This window comes from Salmo trutta, chromosome 16 (assembly GCF_901001165.1).
Source record: "Salmo trutta chromosome 16, fSalTru1.1, whole genome shotgun sequence".
Taxonomy (NCBI): Eukaryota; Metazoa; Chordata; class Actinopteri; order Salmoniformes; family Salmonidae; genus Salmo; species Salmo trutta.
In genome coordinates, this window is record NC_042972.1 from 6,908,221 (window position 1) to 6,933,677 (window position 25,457).

The following is a 25,457-nucleotide window of genomic DNA, read 5'->3' on the forward strand; positions in this document are numbered from 1 at the left end:
AAAGGCAGGGTAGGATAGATATAGATTTGTAGCAATTTGGGTCTAGAGTGTCTCCCCCTTTGAAGAGGGTGATGACCTTGAAGAGGGGGGTGACAGCTTTCCAATCTTTGGGGATCTCAGACTATGCGTAAGAGGGGTTGAACAGGCTAGTAATAGGGGTTTCAACAATTTTGGCTGATAATTTTAGAAAGAGACGGTCCAGATTGTCTAGCCCGGCTGAGTTGTAGGGGTCCAGGTTTTGCAGCACTATTAGAACATCAGCGATCTGGATTTGGGTGAAGGATGGGGAGGCTTTGGCAAGTTGATGTGGGGGGTGCAGGGCTGTTGACCTGGGTAGCGGTAGCCAGGTGGAAAGCACGGCCAGCCATAGAAAAATGCTTATTGAAATTCTCAATTATCATGGATTTGTCCCAGAACTTTTTGGAGTTCGTGTTACAGGATGAAAATTTCCGTTTGAAAAAGCTAGCCTTTGCTTTCCTAACTTCCCTGAAAAGTTGCATATCGCGGGGGCTATTCAATGCTAGTGCAGTACGCCACAGGGTGTTTTTGTGCTGGTCAAGAGCAGTGAGGTCTGGAGTGAACCAAGGTCCATATCTGTTCCTGGTTCTACATTTTTTGAATGGGGCATGCTTATTTTAGATGGTGAGGAAAGCACTTTTAATGAATAACCAGGCATCCTCTATTGTCGGAATGAGGTCAAAATCCATCCAGGATACCCGGGCCTGGTCGATTAGAACGGTTTGCTCGCTGAAGTGTTTTAGGAAGCGTTTGAACATGATGAGATGTGGTTGTTTGACAGCAGACCCATTACGGACGCAGGCAACTTGGCAGTGATTGCTGACATCCTGGTAGAAGACTGCAGAGGTGTATTTGGAGGGCACGTTGGTTAGGATGATATATATGAGGTGCCCGTGTTTACGGATTTGGGGTTGTACCTGGTAGGTTCATTGATAATTTGTGTGAGATTGAGGGCATCAATCTTAGATTGTAGGATGGCTGGGGTGTTAAGCACATCCCAGTATAGGTCACCTAACAGCACGAGCTCTGAAGATAGAAGGCGGGCAATCAGTTCACATATGGTGACCAGGGCACAGAAGGTGGTCTATAGCAAGTGGCAACAGTGAGAGACTTGTTTCTGGAAAGGTTGATTTTTAAAAGTACAAGGTCAAATACTTTGACCTGGATAGTAAGACAGAACTCTGCGGGCTAACGCTGCAGTAGATTGTAACTCCTCCTCCTTTGGCAGTTCTATCTTGTCGGAAAATGTTATAGTTAGGGATGGAAATTTCAGGGGTTTTGGTGGTCCTCCTAAACCAGGATTCAGACACAGCTAGGACCACCGGGTTGGCAGAGTGTGCTAAAGCAGTGAATATAATAAACTTAGGGAGGGGGCTTCTAATGTTAACATGCATGAAACCAAGCCTTTTACGTACGGTTAGAGAAGTCAACAAATGAGAGCGCCTGGGGAATGGGAGTGGAGCTAGGCACTGGAGGGCCTGGGTTAACCTCTACATCAACAGAGGAACAGAGTAGAAGTAGGATAAGTGTACGGCTAAAGGCTATAACAACTGGTCGTCTAGTACGTTCGGAACAGAGAGTAAAAGGAGCAGGTTTCTGGGCACGGTAGAATAGATTCAAGGCATTATGTACAGACAAAGGTATGGTAGGATGTGAATACAGTGGAGGAAAACCTATGCATTGAGTGACGATGAGAGAGATATTGTCTCTAGAAACATCATTTCAACCAGGTGAGGTCACCGCATGTTTGGAAGGTGGAACTAAAGGGTTAGCTAAGGCGTATTGAGCAGGGCTAGAGACTCTACAATGAAATAAGGCAATAATTACTAACCAAAACAGCAATGGACGAGGCAAATTGACATTATGGAGAGGCATGCGTAGCCGAGTGATCATCATTGGGTCCAGTGAGTAGCCTGGCGAGCTGGAGACACGATGACTCAGACAGGTAGCAAGCTGCTGAGGAAAATGACTTTACCCCAGTCCTCAGCAGTCCAATCCCTGTACCTTTTGCAGAAAATCAGTCTGTCCCTGATGTTTTTCCTGGTGAGAAGCGGCTTCTTTGCTGCCCTTCTTGACACCGGGCCATCCTCCAAAAGTCTTCGCCTCATTGTGCGTGCAGATGCACTCACACCTGCCTGCTGCCATTCATGAGCAAGCTCTGTACTGATGGTGCCCTGAGTCAGGAGCTGAATCAACTTTAGGAGACGGTCCCGGTGCTTGAGGAACTCTCTTGGGCGCCCTGAAGCCTTCTTCACAACAACTGAAGCGCTCTCCTTGAAGTTCTTGATGATCCGATAAATGGTTGATTTAGGTGCAATCTTACTGGCAGCAATATCCTTTCCTGTGCGCCCTGAAGCCTTCTTCACAACAATTGAAGCGCTCTCCTTGAAGTTCTTGATGATCCGATAAATGGTTGATTTAGGTGCAATCTTACTGGCAGCAATATCCTTGCCTGTGAAGCCCTTTTTGTGCAAAGCACTGATGACGGCACATGTTTCCTTGCAGGTAAGCATGGTTGACAGAGGAAGAACAATGATTCCAAGCACCACCCTCCTTTTGAAGCTTCCAGTCTGTTATGCGAACTCAATCAGCATGAAAGAGTGATCTCCAGCCTTATCCTCGTCAACACTCACACGTGTGTTAACGAGATAATCACTGACATGATATCAGCTGGTCCTTTTGTGGCATGGCTGAAATGCAGTGGAAATGTTTTTGGGGGATTCAGTTCATTTGCATGGCAAAGAGGGACTTTGCAATTAATTGCAATTCATCTGATCTGGAGTATATGCAAATTGCCATCATACAAAACTTTTGGCCACGACTGTACATAGTCATTCAACACGCTTCACTTTAATAATGTTCACAGTATAGTACCTGTACTGTGGGTTCTGTGGTCACCAAACTGCCTTCAAGCTCAGTGGTCTCCCTTCACAGGAGTGGCAACTGGGAACATATAAATGCACAAAATCACTGGGACCAGCATTTCCGGACCGCAGCGGTGAAGCCTGATACGTTTAACACCCGAAGGGCTCGCACGTTGAAGGGCAAGGCACCTGTCCAGCAGCCCTGAGAATGGAAAGTTGAGAGGAAGAGGACACATAGCCACCAGAACAACACATCATGGGGATCTGACCATAGAGAATGATGGACACAGGATATCATCTTTATATGTGTCATATTATGGCGTTCGTGAGTGCTCGGACATCAATCAAATAACAAATATAATTACATTTGAGACAATAGAGGCAATATTCATTTTATTAAAGTAGTCCATTTTCTTCTATAATTTCTATGACTTGGCAAATAATCTAAAAGGCTGCACACCACCACAGAGTGTGTTGTTTGAAAAGGTAATATTTGAAGGCAAAGCTGGCAATTTACTGCCACCTACAGTTATGCAATGTTTGCTCAAGAGTATAATTCATTGGCTGATCCCTCCTGATGACCCGGATTGAATAATAGGGTGCGTTCAGCAGGATGCAACGTTTTGGAAGGTTCAGATAAAAATATGCTATGTTGAACAAATATGTCTCTCCGACATTTAGAATAAGGAAATACGTTGTCTCTATTCATGACATGGAAATCTGCAACGCTCGAAGGTTTTGCGACTGAACGTAGCCCGTGTGATTCTTCCTTAACGAAGAAGCCCCACCTAGATGGCTACTTTAAAATGTTCCGCCCTCAATGGTAATGTAAATGCCAAAATGTATTTTTATCCATCCAGAGTCCTCTATTAACTCCATGAGACTGAACAAATAGCCAGGTATAGACCAGCAAACACCGGCCCCTAATTGCAATGAGGTGCACCTGGAGACAAATAGATACACCTGGGTTAATTAAGACATGTCACATAACATAAATACCAGGTGTATTGGGTCTAATTAGCATCAGTTGCATTTTCTCTGTTACTACCACTCCTGTACCCGGCATCATGCGCATGTTCAGACTAACGGTGGTCGCATGTGAGTATACAAAATCTGTATCTGATGCAGATTAGAATTTAAATATAAATGACCAAATGTTTATTTGAGAGTAATGGAAGTACGTGTCATATATGACTTGAGGGACATTACATTTCTATTGTTAAAAACAAAGTTGTCTAACAAACTGTCACATTGCATGCATGGAATAAGAGACCAAATTCTTAACTTGATGACTACAGTACACTTAGTATAACTCAAATGCTGGAGTATAGAGTCAAATGCTAAATTCTAGCTTCATGGTCCAAGTGCAAAAGATGTGGAATGTTGCTGAACTAGCTGTGTGATGTTGTTTCAGTGCTGACTGCAGCTTGCTGTACACTAACAGATGGAGGTACTGTATGTAGTAATGATGATACTACTTAACCAAGCTAATGTGAGTGGTGTGTAATTCCTGTTTATTTGTCCTTTCAGCAATCAGCATCACGTGTGAAGGCTCTGATGCTTTACTGCAATGTGGTAAGCTAGTCACCGACCACCTATGACATTTTCTACTGTAGATTGGCGTCACCGGCCCACACCAAAGAGACCCAGTCTTCACTCTCCTTCGTCCCTCACCTTGCTCCCTTTGTCTCTTCCCCTATCTCCCTCAGATGGAGGAAAGATTGAAATCAAGCGTGCCAACTATGGTCGTCGTAAACACGATGTGTGTTCCATTGGGCGCCCCGATAACCAACTCACCGACACCAACTGCCTCAGCCAATCCACCACCAGCAAGATGGCAGAAAGGTACTAGAACCTGTGGTGTTTACCTGTAGGAACTCCTTGGCTGTGGTGTTAACAACCACCAGCTGCAAGAACCTGTAGTGTTTACCTGTGGGAACTCATGACCTCTACCTGTCTTTGACACAAACAGGTGCGGTGGGAAGAGCCAGTGTATTGTCCCGGCATCCAATTTGGTTTTTGGAGACCCCTGTGTCGGGACTTACAAGTACCTGGACACCAAATACTCCTGTGTCCAACAGCCCGAAACAAGTCAGTCTCTGAATGTGTGCTAATAATAGTTAGTGGTGGGCACCAATAGCCATAATTTAATTCCACATACTATCGGTATGACTGGCATGTTGGGATATTGTTTAATACTCCTACCCATTTTACTCTTTTGTAAAAGAGTGCACTCTGCTGATTGCTAGAAAAGGAATAGAATGGGTTGGTTCCCCTACAGTACCAGCTTGCTAACTTTGTTTTATTAAATGCTGCCTCATGGCCACAACATGTTTCATACATGCATTTGTTTCTCCAAGTGTAAACCACCTCACCTTCTAACTAACACTAGCTGGCACACAACCTGTGGTTATGGAACAATGTAGCCGGCAACAACTTTATTTAGCGTAGGGATGTCGGAGACCAGGCAGTGTGGTGCCAAGATGGACTAAGGAACTGCTTGTGGACTACAGGAAACAGAGGGCCAAGCCCCTCCCTACCAGGAGGCTAAAAAGATTTGTTATCAGCCCTCCGATCCTCAAATCTACAGCTGCATCCTTTGAGAGCTTTTTGACTGGCTGCATCACCACTAGGTATGGCATCTGTCCGCAAAGTGCTACAGAGTAGTGCGTACGGCCCAGTACATCACTGAGGCCGCGCTCCCTGCAATCAGGACCTCGACACCACGTGTGTCGGAAGGCCCTACATTGTCAATGCCTCAAGCCACCCAAGTCATACTGTCCTGTTACTCCATGACAAATGGTACGGATGCACCAAGTCTGGAACCAACAGGACCCTGAACGGCTTCTACTTCCCCCAAGCCATAAAACTGCTGAATGACTACCCCTGACTATCTGCATTGCTTTTTTTAAATTACTTTTTTGACATATGCTGCTGCTCCTTGTTATATGTACATATCTAGCTCAATTAGCAAGCAAGAACATCGCAGGGAAGTGGCTGAAGCTTGCTACCTAGCGCTACTCCCACAGATTTGTAAGGTATACAGCTAATCTGGCACGGCATAGAAATACAGATGTGGTGTAGTGGGTCGACTTTATTTTTAACCAATTTAGAGCCAGCCAGTTTACTTAAAATGTTAGCATTTTTGAGGACTGCTCATAAGGAAGTGGAACTACAAGGGAACGTTGGAAGATGACGCGTCAAACTGTTTATACTTTAGTTCACGCTAACACATTTATAATGACTTTAAACAAATGAGCCTGAAATCAACATTCCCTGTTAGTGCCCATCCCTAACACTTCACCAGGCTAATGTATGTCTTAATTTGTCTGGCCAGTGTGGTGTAACTCCTGTGTTGTCCTTGCAGTAAGCAGCATCATATGTGAAGGCTCTGATTCCCAACTACTATGTGGTAAGCTGGTTAGCACTACCGTACGGTATAATCATGTGGTGATGTATATTAGTCACTAGCCCACACAAACACCCAGATTTGGCCATCCTTTTCTTCTTTCTCTTCCTCAGATCGGGGTGAGATCCATATTCAGCGTGCCAACTATGGTCGTCGTCAACACGATGTGTGTTCCATTGGGCGCCCACACAAACAACTCAAAAACACCAACTGCATCAACCAATCCACCACCAGCACAATGTCAGAAAGGTAGTGAAACCTTTAGTGTGCATTTACCTGTAGGCACTCATTGGCTGTGGTGTTAACCTCTACCTGTTGACACACAGGTGTGATGGAGAGCGCCAGTGTATCGTCAAGGTATCCAACTCCGTGTTCGGCGACCCCTGTGTTGGAACTTATAAGTACTTGGATGTGGCTTACACCTGTGACTGAATGTGAGTTTGTGTGTGTATATATGTGCATGCACACATGACTGGGAACTAGAATGCTGGTGCTGACAATATGCCTTGCAGGAGTTCTTCCTGTGGAACCTGAAGATGTACAAGGCTTCTGGGATATCTTCATCAGGTTGTGCTGTTTTCTGCCAAATCAACTTCAATGACCATTGGGAACCTGTGTATTTTGTGTGGAAGCATTTCTGAACTGTGGTTGGTCTGAATTAAATGAAGTGTCAAAGACGAGACTGGTTGCCTCTTGTATGTTACTAAATGTCACACCAATATTTCTGAACATGTGTCCTTTATTCTTGCCTTTCACCGGACTCATTTGTACCTGGCGCTAACGTGCTTTTGTCTTGCTGTCTGTATTGTGTGCCCACCTTTATGCAGTTGTAAAATATTCATTGTGCTCTGGCCGGGCAAACTATTTTTAAACAATTGTACCTGCCTCTCAAATCACTGACAGGTAGTACTTATGACATCAGCAGGCTTACTTGATCTAATGTGTACACAAAGCAGACCTGGACCGTTAACCTTACAATGTGTAGACCCTACAAACCCTGATCATTAAGTGATTGGCTCAGATCATGAGCCAAACAATACCGTGACGTGGACATTAAGCTTGAGGCTATTTCTAAGGCTGCTTTTGCTTGTCAGATTTTTAGAGAACAATAGGAGAGCTTCAATTGGCTAATGAATGGAGAAATGTATAACGCCCCACAGAATTTATGGGTCATAATGCGTCACACGGTTGCTAAGCTAATCATCATGCAATGCCTTCTCAAAGTCGAGAAACCTGCCTATTTTCCTCGCATACATAATGCCACTATTCCAAAGCAATACGATAATATCAAACATCTCGGCTTAGTTGCAATTTTGTACTTCCCAGAATTCATGCTAAAGTTGGGTTTTTTGAGCTAGTGCCCAATTGGCCCCAGAATGCACTGCGCAGCCCATGGGCAACATATGGGCAACATACAAAATGGGCGTTAATATGATGCCAGTGGAGTTTCCCCATCTCAATGTATCTCTGGCACTGTCCCACACATTTCGGCGATGCACCAACATTGATCTGTCCATTGAAATCAAGTCTAAGTGGTAGATCTGTAGAGCGCTATTTCTACTGAGGTACGTTATTGTCGAACAGCTGAAAATAGTACTTTTGGTCTGAAAATATATTTTGCAGTTTAGATGGTATAATGATGCAACACTACTTTTGTCGAAATTATGTGAACCAGAATTTCAGCAACCAGGAAATGGCAGCGTGATCTGCATAGTGCATTTTTATTTCTATTATACCATCAATATGTCCTGTGGTACTGCTGTACTCATCCCAAATAAAACCAATGGGCAATAAGAGACAGAATGCGATTGGATCATCTAATTGGCTTTCACAACTCTTGTAGAATTTCCACGTGGATGGGGATATTGTGTATTTAATCAAAGTCCACTGGAGGAAAATCTTTTTAACTAAGACAATTTAACTGAATTTTTCCAGTACAATAGAGGTTCAGTAAATACCCTTATTGTTTGGGATACCTTTAAATGTACCTTCAGAGGTCATTCAATTCAATTTTCAACAACAATGAAAAGCAGTTTCTGGCTAAAGAGAAGACTAACAAGGGAAATACATTCACTAATAGTACAGGTAGATAGCAATAAAAACAAAACTACAGAGATACAAAATAAATTAGATGAAAAACAAGATTTAGAGGAACAACAAGAGAGGAACTTATTCAAGAACCAACTAATATAATCTATTACCAAATGAAAGTAATCTGTGAGGAAGCTAAATGATCTCAAGATAGCGCAGACAGAGATGGTCGCCTCGCTTCAAGTCCTTAGGAAATTATGCAGTTATTTGTGTCCAACATTAGGGCACGAGTTGCCTTCCAGAGAGACAGAGATTGTAACATTCTCTGATTCACGGAAACATGGCTCACTCGGGATATGTTATCAAAGTCGATACAACCATCGGGTTTCTTCATGCGTCGCGCCGACAGAAACAAACATCTCTCTGGTAAGTGGAAGGCTGGGGGTTTATGCCTCATGATTAATGACTCATGGTGTAACAATATCAACATACAGTAACTCATGTCCTTTTGTTCACCTGACTTATATATCGCAAAACTCGGGCAAAACTGAATGCGCGAACCACCGCATTCAACCATGGAAAGAGGTCGGGGAATATAGCTGAATATAAACAGTGTAGTTATTCCCTCCGCAAGGCAATCAAACAAGCAGAATGTCGGTATAGGGAGAAAATGGAGTTGTAATTCAACGGCCAAGACACGAGACGTATGTGGCAGGGTCTACAGGAAATTACGGACTACAAATTTGTTCATAAAATGCCTGGAATTTTACAATTTTGGTGATTCTCTTTTAAAATGGGTAAAAGTACTGTATAGGTGTAAAATAGTAAATAGCGGCTACTTTTCAGAGAGTTTTGAATCATCAAGAGGACTTAAACAAGGGTGTCCGCTGTCACCATATCTATTCGTTATGGCCATCGAAATGCTAGCTACTAAAATCAGATCAAATAACAACATTAGAGGATTAGAAATCCAAGGTTTAAAAACAAAGGTGTCCATGTATGCCGATGACTCAAGTTTTTATTAAGTCCGCAAGCTAGATCCCTACAATGTCTCATTGAAGGTCTAGACACATTTTCTGGACTCTCTGGACTAAAACCTGTGTACAATGTTAGGTATTGGATCTTTAAAAAATACAACTTTTACATTAATATGCAGTTTATCTTTAAAATTGACTGATGGTGAAATAGACATACTTGGTATTCATATAAAAAATATTACATGAGCCCTACAAAATTAATTTCAATAGAAAACAGACAAGATCCTGCAACCATGGAGAGGTAAATTCCTGTCTATTTATATCAAATTTGCCCTGATTAACTCCTTAGTCATATCACAGTTTACTCACTTTCATATGGCGCTGCCTACTCCTGATGATTTGTTTTTCAATTCATATGAGCAAAAAATATTTATCTTAATTTGGGACGCTAAACCAGACAAGATACAGTGTGCCTATCTATATTTATTAATGTGTTTATTTTTATTTAACCAGGTAAGTTGACTGAGAACACATTCTCATTTACAGCAACAACCTGGGGATTAGTTAGAGGGGAGAGGATGGGAGATGAAGTAGCTAATTGTACACCGGCGATGATTAGGTGGCCATGATGGTAAGAAGGACAATTTGGGAATTTAGCCAGGACACTGGGGTTAACACCCCTACTCTTGCGATCAGTGCCATGGGATCTTTAGTGATCACAGAGAGTCAGGACAGCCATTTAACATCCCATCCAAAAGACGGCACCCTACTGCCCTGGGTCAATGGGATATTTTTTAGACAAGACAGAAGGGTGCCTCCTACTGGCCTTCCAACACCACTTCGAGAAGCATCTGTTCTCCCATCCAGGGACTGACCAGGACCAATCCTGCTTAGCTTAAGAAGCAAAGCAGCAGTAAAATGCAGGGTGGTATGCAGGCCTAGCTCGCTATATAATGAATATGAATTGGGTGTGTTGCGATTATTAAATATAAAAGCACTAAACTTCTCTCTAAAAGCTTCACTTATTCAAAAGTTCTACTTGAACCCTAAATAATCCTCAAGTAGATTACTAAAAAAAGCTAATCCATTGACTAAGATAGACTTTTTGGCCTGTGTACAGATTTCCATGTCTCATTTTGATTAATTGCAAATTAGACTTTTTTCAAAGTATTTCTCTTTTTCAAACAAGCATTGCAGAACTGACTACAATTTCAATTTCATCCCCCTGAAAGGATAGAACAAATATTACAAATATTATGGCTCTACTCAAATGTGATGGTTTATAAAAGACCTATATTTATGGGAAAAAAGTTTGAAAAGTGTATTTGTTTTTAAATGATATTGTCAATTGGAATGGTAGAATTGTCTTTCATGGAGTTATCAGAATTATTTGGAAAGGTCTGCTCAATCCAAGATTATAACCAATTGATTACATTACCCCAACAATGGAGGCAGGAAGAGGTAGGGAACTGGTCTGTCTGCCCAATATAAAGGACCAAAACTTGCAGAGGGAAAAAATAGCTTAAATAGGAATGTTATAACAGTTTCATTTGAGGACCAGGATGTTGACATCTGTGCCATACAGATTGCAAAATTGTTGGGAAGAAATTTTTGATTTACCGATTCCATGGTACAGGGTGTACGAGTTGATTCAACATTTACATTTAAGTCATTTAGCAGACGCTCTCATCCAGAGCGACTTACAAATTGGTGCATTCACCTTATGATATCCAGTGGAACAACCACTTTACAATAGTGCATCTAAATCTATTAAGGGGGGGGGTTAGAAGGATTACTTTATCCTATCCCAGGTATTCCTTAAAGAGGTGGGGTTTCAGGTGTCTCCGGAAGGAGGTGATTGACTCCGCTGTCCTGGCGTCGTGGGGGAGCTTGTTCCACCATTGGGGTGCCAGAGCAGCGAACAGTTTTGACTGGGCTGAGCGGGAACTGTGCTTCCTCAGAGGTAGGGAGGCGAGTAGGCCAGAGGTGGATGAACGCAGTGCCCTTGTTTGGGTGTAGGGCCTGATCAGAGCCTGAAGGTCCGGAGGTGCCGTTCCCCTCACTGCTCCGTAGGCAAGCACCACGGTCTTGTAGCGGATGCGAGCTTCAACTGGAAGCCAGTGGAGAAAGCGGAGGAGCGGGGTGACGTGACAGGGTCGTGGGGTGACGTGACCGTCAACGACAGGGTGTTGTCCAGGGTCACGCCAAGGTTCTTAGCACTCTGGGAGGAGGACACAAGGGAGTTGTCAACCGTGATGGCGAGATCATGGAACGGGCAGTCCTTCCCCGGGAGGAAGAGCAGCTCCGTCTTGCCGAGGTTCAGCTTGAGGTGGTGATCCGTCATCCACACTGATATGTCTGCCAGACATGCAGAGATGCGATTCGCCACCTGGTTATCAGAAGGGGGAAAGGAGAAGATTAATTGTGTGTCGTCTGCATAGCAATGATAGGAGAGACCATGTGAGGATATGACAGAGCCAAGTGAGTTGGTGTAAAGCGAGAATAGGAGAGGGCCTAGAACAGAGCCCTGGGGGACACCAGTGGTGAGAGCGCGTGGTGCGGAGACAGATTCTCGCCACGCCACCTGGTAGGAGCGACCTGTCAGGTAGGACGCAATCCAAGCGTGGGCCGCGCCGGAGATGCCCAGCTCGGAGAGGGTGGAGAGGAGGATCTGATGGTTCACAGTATCAAAGGCAGCCGATAGGTCTAGAAGGATGAGAGCAGAGGAGAGAGAGTTAGCTTTAGCAGTGCGGAGAGCCTCCGTGACACAGAGAAGAGCAGTCTCAGTTGAATGCCCAGTCTTGAAACCTGACTGATTAGGATCAAGGTCATTCGGAGAGCGATAGCAGGAGAGCTGGCCAAGGACGGCACGTTCAAGAGTTTTGGAGAGAAAAGAAATAAGGGATACTGGTCTGTAGTTGTTGACATCGGAGGGATCGAGTGTAGGTTTTTTCAGAAGGGGTGCAACTCTCGCTCTCTTGAAGACGGAAGGGACATAGCCAGCGGTCAAGGATGAGTTGATGAGCGAGGTGAGGTAGGGGTCAAGCGGGCAGGTTGTTGGGCGGCCGGCCGTCACAAGACGTAAGATTTCATCTGGAGAGAGAGGGGAGAAAGAGGTCAAAGCACAGGGTAGGGCAGTGTGAGCAGGACCAGCGGTGTCGTTTGACTTAGCAAACGAGGATCGGATGTCGTCGACCTTCTTTTCAAAATGGTTGACGAAGTCATCCGCAGAGAGGGAGGAGGGGGGGAGGGGGAGGAGGATTCAGGAGGGAGGAGAAGGTGGCAAAGAGCTTCCTAGGGTTAGAGGCAGATGCTTGGAATTTAGAGTGGTAGAAAGTGGCTTTAGCAGCAGAGACAGAAGAGGAAAATGTAGAGAGGGAGTGAAAGGATGCCAGGGAGGCGAGTTTCTCCATTTCCGCTCGGCTGCCCGGAGCCCTGTTCAATTTTAGCTCAAAAGACTTGTGCTTTTCAGCTAAAATTGTATAGAATTCTTGCCAACAAAACACTGAATCTTTGGGGCATTCAAAGTTCTGCAGATTTTGTTGTGAGGATACAGAATTGACCATTTATTTTGGTATTGTCTTCAAGCAGCCTGTCAGGAATGGCTGAAAATGCATAACATAGATCTAAAATGGACACTAGAAATACTGGAGATCTTGTCAATTACTAACGCTCATAGTAAAAGATTATATCTAATTGAATAGACTCTAGACTGAGTTAAACTGTATTGTTGAAAGATATGCGGCATAGAAATCCGAAGGGTTGCCAGTAGAGACAGGCGGGAGGGGCTAAGGGAACTGTGATGTGGAATTGGAGACAAGTGGGAGTGGAGTTGCTGGGCGAAGGATAGAATGACAGATCTATATATAAAAGGTAAATACTTTGACACTGAGGGGCTATGTTGATATAGTTGAGGCTGATGCCATGCAGGTGTTTGTACACTCATTCAAATGCACCAAGATGGACATGGTGCCATACATGCACTCAAACATTGGCCTTGCTGTTGTATTGTCCTGGATGTTATGGTTGTTTTGTTTGTGGTGCAGGGAATGGAATTCTATTTCTCTGGCTGGAATCTGATGGTTGAGGGGCTGCTCTTGGAACAGTGTTGGACCACGTTTTTGACATTGTGGAGATCTGTCGATGTGCCCTTGAGCAGGGCGTTGACCCTGTTTGTGTGTCTTTGGATCAGAGGCTGTTAGATGACTAATGTGATGTAGTTGGCCAGCTTCCCTGCAAGTATGATTAGAGAAGAAACAGCCTCTAGCTTAATTTACACATCACAGTAACATTTGGTTCATGATCTGAGCCAATCACTTACTGATGTACATTTGTAGGGTCTACACATTGTATAACCTGTCCAGGTCTGCTTTGTCACCAGATTAGCTGTTGATGCATACAAATTAAGTCAAGTAAGCCTGCTGATGTAATAAGTACAACTTGTCAGTGATTTGAGAGGCATGTACAATTGATTTAAAAATAGTTTGACCATCCAGAGCATTTTACAACTGCCTAAAGGTGGGCACAGAATACAGACAAAGGCATGTTAGCGCCAGGTACAAATGAGTCCGGAGAAAGGCAACAATAAAGGACACACGTTCAGAAATATTGGTGTGACATTTAGTAATATACAAGAGGCAACCAGTCTTGTCTTTCACACTTCATTTAATTCAGACCAACCACAGTTCAGAAATGCTTCAACACAAAATACACAGGTTTACAATGGTCATTGAAGTTGGAGGAAAACAGCACAACCTGATGACGATATCCCAGAAGCCTTGTACATCTTCAGGTTCCACAGGAAGATATCCTGCAAGGCATACTGTCAGCACCAGCATTCTAGTTCCCAGTCATGTGTGCATGCACATATATAAAACTCACATTCAGTCACATTCAGTCACAGGTGTAAGCCACATCCAAGTACTTATAAGTTCCAACACAGGGGTCGCCGAACACGGAGTTGGATACCTTGACGATACACTGGCGCTCTCCGTCACACCTGTGTGTCAACAGGTAGAGGTTAACACCACAGCCAATGAGTGCCTACAGGCAAATGCACACTAAAGGTTTCACTACCTTTCTGACATTGTGCTGGTGCTGGATTGGCTGAGGCAGTTGGTGTTTTTGAGTTGGTTATCGGGGCGCCCAATGGAACACACATCGTGTTGACGACGACCATAGTTGGCACGCTGAATATGGATCTCACCCCGATCTGAGGAAGAGAAAGAAGAAAAGGATGGCCAAATCTGGGTGTTTGTGTGGGCTAGTGACTAATATACACGTCACCACATGATTATACCGTACGGTAGTGCTAACCAGCTTACCACATAGTAGTTGGGAATCAGAGCCTTCACATATGATGCTGCTTACTGCAAGGACAACACAGGAGTTACACCACAATGGCCAGACAAATTAAGACATACATTAGCCTGGTGAAGTGTTAGGGATGTTGATTTCAGGTGCTTTTTTTAAGTCATTTTAAACTTGTCGGCATGTACTAAAGTATAAAGGGCTATGCGCGTCATCTTTCACCGTTACCTTGTAGTGTCAGTTCCTTATGAGCAGGTCTCAAAAGGCTAATATGTTAAGCAATCGGGCTGGCTAGACTGAAACTGGTGAAAAATAAAGTCAACCCGCTACACCAAATCTGCATTTCTATGCCATGCTGTGTCAGACTAGCTGTATACCCTACAAATCTGTGGGAGTAGCGCTAGCTAGTTACCGTTCACTGAAACATATTCAGTCTAAAACCAGATTAAGTGCGCACAAGCATCAAATAAGCTTAAGCCACTTCCCGTCCGTGTTCTTGCTGGCTAATTGAGCTTGATATGTACATCTAAAAAGGAACAGCATATGAGACAAGTCAAAAAGGGTCAATGCAGATAGTCGGGGGTAGTCATTCAGGAGTTATGGCTTGGGGGAAGTAGAAGCTGTTCAGGTTCCAGACTTGGTGCATCCGTACCATTTGTCAGTGGCCAGTGTCATTGACAATGTAGGGCTTTCCGACACGTGTGGTGTCGAGATGCTGATGGCAGGGAGCGCGGCCTCAGTGATGTACAGGGCCCTACGCACTACCCTCTGGCATATGACCGCAACGTGCTACATACCTAGTGGTAATGCAGCCAGTCAAAAAGCTCTCAATGGTGCAGCTGTAGAATTGAGCATCGGAAGGCTGATAGCAAATCCTTTTAGCCTCCTGGCAGGGAGGGACTCGGCCCTCCGTTTCCTGTAGTCCACAATCATTTCCTTTGTCTTGCCGATATTGTCGTCTTGGCACCACACTGCCAGGTCTCCGACCTCCCTATAGGCTACGCTAACTAAAGATGTTGCCGGCTACATTGTTCCATAACCACAGCTTGTGTGCTAGGGTTAGTTAGCAGGTGAGGGTGGCTTAAACATGGATAAATAAATGCATGCATTTAACACGTTGTGGCCATAAAACAGAATTTAATAACAAAGCTGGTACCATAGGGGAACCAACCCATTCTAGTCATCAGCAGAGTGCACGCTTTTACAAAAGAGTAAAATGGGTAGGAGTATTAAACAATATCCCAACATGCCAGTCATACCAATAGTAGGTGGAATTCAATTATGGCCATTGGTGCCCACCACTAACTATTATTAGCACACATTCAGAGACTGACTTGTTTCGTGCTCTTGGACACAGGAGTATTTGGTGTCCAGGTACTTGTAAGTCCCAACACAGGGGTCCCCAAAAACGAAATTGGATGCCGGGACAACACACTGGCTCTTTCCATCGCACCTGTTTGTGTCAAAGACAAGTAGAGGTCATGAGTTCCCACAGGTACACACTACAGGTTCAAATATCTTTTTACCATCTTGCTGGTGGTTCTTACCACTACAGCCAAGGAGTTCCTACAGGTAAACACCACTGGTTCTAGTACCTTTCTGCCATCTTGCTGGTGGTGGATTGGCTGAGGCAGTTGGTGTCGGTGAGTTGGTTATCGGGGCGCCCAATGGAACACACATCGTGTTTACGACGACCATAGTTGGCACGCATGATTTGAATCTGACCTCCATCTGAGGGAGATGGGGGAAGAGATCAAGAAAAGTAGAAAGGCGAGGGACGAAGGAGAGTGAAGACTGGGTCTCTTTGGTGTGGGCCAGTGACGCTAATCTACAGTAGAAAATATCATAGGTAGTGTTGACAGTAGGTACAGTAGTGTTGACTAGCTTACCACATTGCAGTAAAGCATCATGGCCTTCACACGTGATGCTGATTGCTGAAAGGACAAATAAACAGGAGTTACACACCACTCACATTAGCTTGGTTAAGTAGTATCATCATTATTACATACAGTACCTCCATCTGTTAGTGTACAGCAAGCTGCAGCCAGCACTGAAACAACATCACACAGCTAGTTCAGCAACATTCCACATCATATGCACTTGGGCCATGAAGGTATACTCCAGCATTTAAGTTATACTAAGTGTACTGTAGTCATCAAGTTCAGAATTTTGTCTCTTATTCCATGCATGCAATGTGACAATTTGTTAGACAATTTTGTTTTGAACAATAGAAATTGAATGTCCCTCAGGTCATCAATGACACATACTTCCATTACTCTCAAATACAAACATTTGGTCATTTATATTCTAATCTGCATCAGATACAGATTATGTATACTCACATGCGGCCACCGTCAGTCTGAACATGCGCATGATGCCGGGTACAGGAGTGGTAATAACAGAGAAAATGCAACTGATGCTAATTAGACCCAATACACCTGGTATTTATGTTATGGGACATGTCTTAATTAACCCAGGTGTATCTATTTGTCTCCAGGTGCACCTCATTGCAATTAGGGGCCGGTGTTTGCTAGTCTATACCTGGCTATTTGTTCAGTCTCATGGAGTTAGATAGAGGACTCTGGATGGATAAAAATACATTTTGGCATTAACATTGCCATTGAGGGCGGAACATTTTAAAGTAGCCATCTAGGTGGGGCTTCTTCGTTAAGGAAGAATCACACGGGCCACGTTCAGTCTCAAAACCTTCGAGCGTTGCAGATTTCCATGTCATGAATAGAGACAACGTATTTCCTTATTCTAAATGTCGGAGAGACATATTTGTTCAACATAGCATATTTTTTATCTGAACCTTCCAAAACGTTGCATCCTGCTGAACGCACCCTATTATTCAATCCGGGTCATCAGGAGGGATCAGCCAATTAATTATACTCTTGAGCAAACATTGCATAACTGTAGGTGGCAGTAAATTGCCAGCTTTGCCTTCAAATAGTACCTTTTCAAACAACACACTCTGTGGTGGTGTGCAGCCTTTTAGATTGTTTGCCAACTCATAGAAATTATAGAAGAAAATGGACTACTTTAATAAAATGAATATTGCCTCTATTGTCTCAAATGTAATTACATTTGTTATTTGATTGATGTCCGAGCGCTCACGAATGCCATAATAGGACACATATAAAGATGATTTCCTGTGTCCATCATTCTCTATGGTCAGATCCCCATGATGTGTTGTTCTGGTGGCTATGTGTCCTCTTCCTCTCAACTTTCGATTCTCAGGGCTGCTGGACAGGTGCCTTGCCCTTCAACGTGCGAGCCCTTTGGGTGTTAAACTTATCAGGCTTCACCGCTGCGGTCCGGAAATGCTGGTCCCAGTGATTTTGTGCATTTATATGTTCCCAGTTGCCACTCCTGTGAAGGGAGACCACTGAGCTTGAAGGCAGTTTGGTGACCACAGAATCCACAGTAAAGGTAATATACTGTGAACATTATTAAAGTGAACCGTGTTGAATGACTATGTACAGTCGTGGCCAAAAGTTTTGTATGATGGCAATTTGCATATACTCCAGATCAGATGAATTGCAATTAATTGCAAAGTCCCTCTTTGCCATGCAAATGAACTGAATCCCCCAAAAACATTTCCACTGCATTTCAGCCCTGCCACAAAAGGACCAGCTGATATCATGTCAGTGATTATCTCGTTAACACACGTGTGAGTGTTGACGAGGATAAGGCTGGAGATCACTCTTTCATGCTGATTGAGTTCGCATAACAGACTGGAATATTCAAAAGGAGGGTGGTGCTTGGAATCATTGTTCTTCCTCTGTCAACCATGCTTACCTGCAAGGAAACATGTGCCGTCATCAGTGCTTTGCACAAAAAGGGCTTCACAGGCAAGGATATTGCTGCCAGTAAGATTGCACCTAAATCAACCATTTATCGGATCATCAAGAACTTCAAGGAGAGCGCTTCAAATGTTGTGAAGAAGGCTTCAGGGCGCCCAAGAGAGTTCCTCAAGCACCAGGACCGTCTCCTAAAGTTGATTCAGCTCCTGACTCAGGGCCCCATCAGTACAGAGCTTGCTCATGAATGGCAGCAGGCAGGTGTGAGTGCATCTGCACGCACAATGAGGCGAAGACTTTTGGAGGATGGCCTGGTGTCAAGAAGGGCAGCAAAGAAGCCGCTTCTCACCAGGAAAAACATCAGGGACAGACTGATATTCTGCAAAAGGTACAGGGATTGGAATGCTGAGGACTGGGGTAAAGTCATTTTCCTCAGCAGCCCGCTACCTGTCTGAATCGTCGTGTCTCCAGCTCGCCAGGCTACTCACTGGACCCAATGATGATCATTCGGCTACGCATGCCTCTCCATAATGTCAATGTGCCTCGTCCATTGCTGTTTTGGTTAGTAATTATTGCCTTATTTCATTGTAGAGTCTCTAGCCATGCTCAATACGCCTTAGCTAACCTTTTAGTTCCACCTTCCAAACATGCGGTGACCTCACCTGGTTGAAATGATGTTTCTAGAAACAATATCTCTCTCATCGTCACTCAATGCATAGGTTTTCCTCCACTGTATTCACATCCTACCATACCTTTGTCTGTACATTATGCCTTGAATCTATTCTACCGTGCCCAGAAACCTGCTCCTTTTACTCTCTGTTCCGAACATACTAGACGACCAGTTGTTATAGCCTTTAGCCGTACACTTATCCTACTTCTACTCTGTTCCTCTGTTGATGTAGAGGTTAACCCAGGCTCTGCAGTGCCTAGCTCCACTCCCATTCCCCAGGCGCTCTCAATTGTTGACTTCTCTAACCGTACGTAAAAGCCTTGGTTTCATGCATGTTAACATTAGAAGCCCCCTCCCTAAGTTTATTATATTCACTGCTTTAGCAAACTCTGCCAACCCGGTGGTCCTAGCTGTGTCTGAATCCTGGTTTAGGAGGACCACCAAAACCCCTGAAATTTCCATCCCTAACTATAACATTTTCCGACAAGATAGAACTGCCAAAGGAGGCAGAGTTGCAATCTACTGCAGCGTTAGCCCGCAGAGTACTGTCTTACTATCCAGGTCAAAGAATTTGACCTTGTACTTTTAAAAATCAACCTTTCCAGAAACAAGTCTCTCACTGTTGCCACTTGCTATAGACCACCTTCTGTGCCCTGGACACCATATGTGAACTGATTGCCCTCCATCTATCTTCAGAGCTCGTGCTGTTAGGTGACCTATACTGGGATATGCTTAACACCCCGGCCATCCTACAATCTAAGATTGATGCCCTCAATCTCACACAAATTATCAATGAACCTACCAGGTACAACCCCAAATCCGTAAACACGGGCACCTCATATATATCATCCTAACCAACGTGCCCTCCAAATACACCTCTGCAGTCTTCTACCAGGATGTCAGCAATCACTGCCAAATTGCCTGCGTCCGTAATGGGTCTGCGGTCAAACAACCACCTCTCATCATGTTCAAACGCTTCCTAAAACACTTCAGCGAGCAAACCGTTCTAATCGACCAGGATGGATCCTGGATGGATTTTGACCTCATTCCGACAATAGAGGATGCCTGGTTATTCATTAAAAGTGCTTTCCTCACCATCTTAAATAAGCATGCCCCATTCAAAAAATGTAGAACCAGGAACAGATATGGACCTTGGTTCACTCCAGACCTGACTGCTCTTGACCAGCACAAAAACAACCTGTGGCGTACTGCATTAGCATTGAATAGCCCCCGCGATATGCAACTTTTCAGGGAAGTTAGGAAAGCAAAGGCTAGCTTTTTCAAACGGAAATTTTCATCCTGTAACACGAACTCCAAAAAGTTCTGGGACACTTTCACCACCGATAAATCCATGATAATTGAGAATTTCAATAAGCATTTTTCTATGGCTGGCTGTGCTTTCCACCTGGCTACCCCTACCCAGGTCAACAGCCCTGCACCCCCCACATCAACTTGCCAAAGCCTCCCCATCCTTCACCCAAATCCAGATTGCTGATGTTCTAATAGTGCTGCAAAACCTGGACCCCTACAACTCAGCCGGGCTAGACAATCTGGACCGTCTCTTTCTAAAATTATCAGCCAAAATTGTTGAAACCCCTATTACTAGCCTGTTCAACCCCTCTTACGCATCGTCTGAGATCCCCAAAGATTGGAAAGCTGTCATCCCCCTCTTCAAGGTCATCACCCTCTTCAAAGGGGGAGACACTCTAGACCCAAATTGCTACAGATCTATATCTATCCTACCCTGCCTTTCTAAGGTCTTCGAAAGTCAAGTTAACAAACAGATCACCGACCGTTTCGAATCCCACCGTAATTTCTCCGCTATGCAATCTGGTTTCCGAGCTGGTCGTGGGTGTACCTCAGCCACGCTCAAGGTCCTAAAATATATCATAACCGCCATCGATAAGAGACAATACTGTGCAGCTGTATTCATCGACCTGGCCAAGGCTTTCGACTCTGTCAATCACCACATTCTTATCGGCAGACTCAACAACCTTGGTTTCTCAAATGACTGCCTAGCCTGGTTCACCAACTTCTTCTCAGACAGAGTTCAGTGGGTCAAATCGGAGGGCCTGTTGTCCATACCTCTGGCAGTCTCTATGGGGGTGCCACAGGGTTATATTCTCTGGCCGACTCTTTTCTCTGTATACATCAATGATGTTGCTCTTGCTGCCGGTGATTCTCTGATCCACCTCTACGCAGATGACACCATTTTGGATACTTCTGGCACTTCTTTGGACACTGTGTTAATCTAAGCACACTGTCCAATTTCAAAAAAGCTTTACAACGAAAGCAAAACATTAGATTATGTCAGCAGAGTACCCAGCCAGAAATAATCAGACACCCATTTTTCAAGCTAGCATATAATGTCACAAAAACCAAAACCACAGCTAAATGCAGCACTAACCTTTGATGATCTTCATCAGATGACACTCCTAGGACATTATGTTATACAATACATGCATGTTTTGTTCAATCAAGTTCATATTTATATCAAAAACCAGCTTTTTACATGTGACTAGCATGTGACTAGCATTCCCACCGAACACGTCCGGTGAATTTACTAAATTACTCACGATAAACGCTAAAAAAAAAAAACAATTATTTTAAGAATTATAGATACAAAACTCCTTTATGCAATCGCTATGTCCGATTTTAAAATAGCTTTTTGGTGAAAGCACATTTTGCAATATTCTGAGTAGATAGCCTGGCCATCACAGGTTTGCTATTTTGACACCCACCAAGTGTGGTACTCACCAAACTCAGATTTACTATAAGAAAAATTGGATTACCTTTGCTGTTCTTCGTCAGAATGCACTCCCAGGACTTCTACTTCAATAACAAATGTTGGTTTGGTTCCAAATAATCCATAGTTATGTTCAAATATCCTCTGTTTTGTTCGTGCGTTCAAGACACTATCCGAAGGGTGACAAAGGGTGACGCGCCCGACGCGTTTCGTGACAAAAAAATCTAAATATTCCATTACCGTACTTCGAAGCATGTCAACCGCTGTTTAAAAATCAATTTTTGTGCAATTTTTCTCGTAAAAAAGCGATAATATTCAGACCGGGAAACCCTGTTTTCGTTCAAAGACGAAAAAATAAAAACATGCTGTCGTCTCGTGCACGCACCCCCAGTCTCATTGTTCTCTGATCGACCACTATCCAAATGCGCTACTGATTTTCAGCAATGGCCTGCAAAGTCATCATTCAACGTTCTGCCGCCTTCTGAGAGCCTATGGGAGCCGTAGGAATTGTCACGTTACAGCAGAGATCCTCAGTTTTCAATAAAGAGAGTGTAGAAGGCCAAGAAATGGTCAGAGAGGGCACTTCCTGTAAGGAATCTTCTCAGGTTTTTGCCTGCCATATGAGTTATGTTATACTCACAGACACCATTCAAACAGTTTTAGAAACTTTAGGGTGTTTTCTATCCAAAGCCAATAATGACATGCATATTCTAGTTTCTGGGCAGTAGTAATAACCAGATTAAATCAGGTACGTTTTTTATCCGGCCGTGCAAATACTGCCCCCTACCCTAGAGAGGTTAACTTGCCTTTCAAAGACCTTAGAAAGGCAGGGTAGGATAGATATGGGTCTAGAGTGTCTCCCCCTTTGAAGAGGGGGATGACAGCTTTCCAATCTTTGGGGATCTCAGACGATGTGAAAGAGAGGCTGAACAGGCTAGTAATAGGGGTTGCAACAATTTTGGCTGATAATTTTAGAATGAGACGGTCCAGATTGTCTAGCCCGGCTGAGTTGTAGGGGTCCAGATTTTGCAGCACTATCAGAACATCAGCTATCTGGATTTGGGTGAAGGATGGGGGAGGCTTTGGCAAGTTGATGTGGGGGGTGCAGGGCTTTTGACCTGGGTAGGGGTAGCCAGGTGGAAAGCACGGACAGCCGTAGAAAAAAGCTTATTGAAATTCTCAATTATCATGTATTTATCGGTGGTGACAGTGTCCCAGAACTTTTTGGAGTTCGTGTTACAGGATGAAAATGTCCGTTTGAAAATGCTAGCCTTTGCTTTCCTAACTTCCCTGAAAAGTTGCATATCGCAGGGTCTATTCGATGCCAATGCAGTACGCCACAGGATGTTTTTGTGCTGGTCAAGAGCAGTCAGGTCTGGAGTGAACCAAGGTCCATATCTGTTCCCGGTTCTACATTTTTTTAATGGGGCATGCTCATTTAAGATGGTGAGGAAAGGACTTTTAATGAATAACCAGGCTTCCTCTATTGTCGGAATGAGGTCAAAATCCTTCCAGGATACCCGGGCCCGGTCGATTGGACAGGTTTGCTCGCTGAAGTGTTTTAGGAAGCTTTTGAAAATGATGAGGTGGTTGTTTGACAGCAGACCCATTACGGACGCAGGCAATGAGGCAGTGATCGCTGAGATCCTGGTTGAAGACAGCAGAGGTGTATTTGAAGGGCATGTTGGTTAGGATGATATATATGAGGGTGCCCGTGTTTACGGATTTGGGATTGTACATGGTAGGTTCATTGATAATTTGTGTGAGATTGAGGGCATCAAGCTTAGATTCTAGGATGGCTGGGGTGTTAAGCATATCCCAGTTTTGGTCACCTAAGAGCACAAGCTCTGAAGATAGATGGGGGAAATCAGTTCACATATGGTGTCCAGGGCACAGAAAGTGGTCTATAGCAATTGGCAAAGATGAGAGACTTGTTTCTGGAAAGGTTGATTTTTAAAAGTAGAAGCTCATATTGTTTGGGCACAGACCAGGATAGTAAGACAGAACTCTGCAGGCTAACGCTGCAGTAGATTGAAACTTTGCCTCCTTTGGCAGTTCTATCTTGTCGGAAAATGTTATAGTTAGGGATGGAAATTTCAGGGGTTTTGGTGGTCCTCCTAAACCAGGATTCAGACACGGCTTGGACAACCATGTTGGCAGAGTGTGCTAAAGCAGTGAATAAAATAAACTTAGGGAGGGGGCTTCTAATATTAACATGCATGAAACCAAGGCTTTTAAGTCAACAAATGAGAGTTCCTGGGGAATGGGAGTGGAGCTAGGCACTGGAGGGCCTGGGTTAACCTCTACATTACCAAAGGACCAGATTAGGAGTAGGATAAGTGTACGGCTAAATTCTATAACAACTGGTCGTCTAGTACGTTCGGAACAGAGAGTAAAAGTAGCAGGTTTCTGGGCACGGTAGAATAGATTCAAGGCATAATGTACAGGCAAGGGCATGGTAGGATGTGAGTACAGTGGAGGTAAATCTATGCATTGAGTGACGATGAGAGAGATATTGTCTCTAGAAACATCATTTCAACCAGGTGAGGTCACCGCATGTTTGGAAGGTGGAACTAAAGGGTTAGCTAAGGCGTATTGAGCATGGCTAGAGACTCTACAATGAAATAAGGCAATAATTACTAACCAAAACAGCAATGGACGAGGCACATTGACATTAGGGAGAGGCATGCATAGCCGAGTGATCATCATTGGCTCCAGTGAGTAGCTTGGCGAGCTGGACACACGACGATTCAGACAGCTAGCTGGCCGGGGCTAGCAGATGTGCATTCGAGGGATGTCGCAACGGAAGAAGTCAGTTGTAGCCCCTTCGTGCTGTTACGTCGGCAGATCAGTCGTGATGGATCATTTGGGCTCCGTGTAGTAAAAGGGTCCAGGCCAATTTGCAAAATAGGTATAGTAGCCCCAAAAGAATTAGCGGGCTGCGTCTAGAAGGCTAGTAGATGGGCATTCGAGGGATGACGTTACGGGGGAGCCAGTTGAAAAGCCCCTCGGGTGGATTACATCGGTAGTCCAGTCGTGAAGGATCGTCGGGGCTCCGTATCGGCAATAAAAGGGGTCCAGGCCAATTGGCAAAATAGGTATTGAAGCCTAAGGAGTGGCTGATGGACTTCTTTAGCTAGCTGGGAGATGGGCCTAGCATGAAATAACTCCAGGCTAATAGGCGCTTGCTTCGGGACAGAGACGTTAGCCAGGAGAAGCCAATCCGATAGCAGCTAGCTGCGATGATCCAGTTGAAAAGGTTTAGAGCTTGAAGTGGGAATAAGGAGATATGAAGAAAAATAAGTCAGATTTGCTCTGGTTTGATTCGTGCTGTGCAAACTGGCAAGAGTATTCTGGGCTAAAGGTAGCTGGTGACCGCTAGCAGTGGCTAGCTGACTGCTAGCTAGTAGCTAGTTAGCTGGCTAGCTTCTGTTGGGGGTTCTGGTTAAAAAACGAAAGAAAATAGCAATCATACCACATCACTAAGCTTGGGCCCTTGGTCTCAACCCCGCCCTGTGCAGCTGGGCAGACGGGCCGACCTCAGGTGTGAAGGTAGGCAACAACACCTCCGCCACGCTGATCCTCAAGACTGGGGCCCCACAAGGGTGTGTGCTCAGCCTCCTCCTGTA

At 44.4% G+C, this 25,457-nt stretch overlaps 2 protein-coding genes across 3 annotated transcripts in view; one reads left to right on the plus strand and one right to left on the minus strand.

Annotated features, from left to right (window-relative positions):
* The window catches only part of LOC115150002 (L-rhamnose-binding lectin CSL3), a 30,199-nt gene extending 23,226 nt beyond the window's left edge, over positions 1–6,973 (plus strand). Inside the window, exons 1-9 of one of the 2 annotated variants that reach the window (XM_029692863.1) lie at positions 3,896–3,980; positions 4,297–4,332; positions 4,413–4,457; positions 4,592–4,727; positions 4,855–4,973; positions 6,250–6,294; positions 6,405–6,540; positions 6,618–6,725; positions 6,804–6,973. In XM_029692863.1, the coding sequence (XP_029548723.1) occupies positions 3,950–3,980; positions 4,297–4,332; positions 4,413–4,457; positions 4,592–4,727; positions 4,855–4,973; positions 6,250–6,294; positions 6,405–6,540; positions 6,618–6,723 (654 nt within the window). In that variant the 5' untranslated portion in view covers positions 3,896–3,949 and the 3' untranslated portion in view covers positions 6,724–6,725; positions 6,804–6,973. Of the gene's footprint in view, positions 1–3,895; positions 3,981–4,296; positions 4,333–4,412; positions 4,458–4,591; positions 4,728–4,854; positions 4,974–6,249; positions 6,295–6,404; positions 6,541–6,617; positions 6,726–6,803 lie in introns of those variants that run through there. The other variant, XM_029692862.1, reaches the window with a different exon arrangement.
* Positions 6,974–13,944: 6,971 nt separating this feature from the next.
* On the minus strand, positions 13,945–17,014 carry LOC115150010 (L-rhamnose-binding lectin CSL3-like). The gene is made up of 9 exons (XM_029692871.1): positions 16,952–17,014; positions 16,624–16,659; positions 16,499–16,543; positions 16,205–16,340; positions 15,944–16,062; positions 14,624–14,668; positions 14,376–14,511; positions 14,191–14,298; positions 13,945–14,109 (listed from the first exon to the last, which is right to left on the minus strand). Exons 1-8 carry the CDS (start codon positions 16,980–16,982, stop codon positions 14,193–14,195), a joined length of 654 nt encoding a protein of 217 aa, XP_029548731.1. The 5' UTR covers positions 16,983–17,014; the 3' UTR covers positions 13,945–14,109; positions 14,191–14,192.
* Between the last annotated feature and the right edge of the window lie 8,443 nt (positions 17,015–25,457).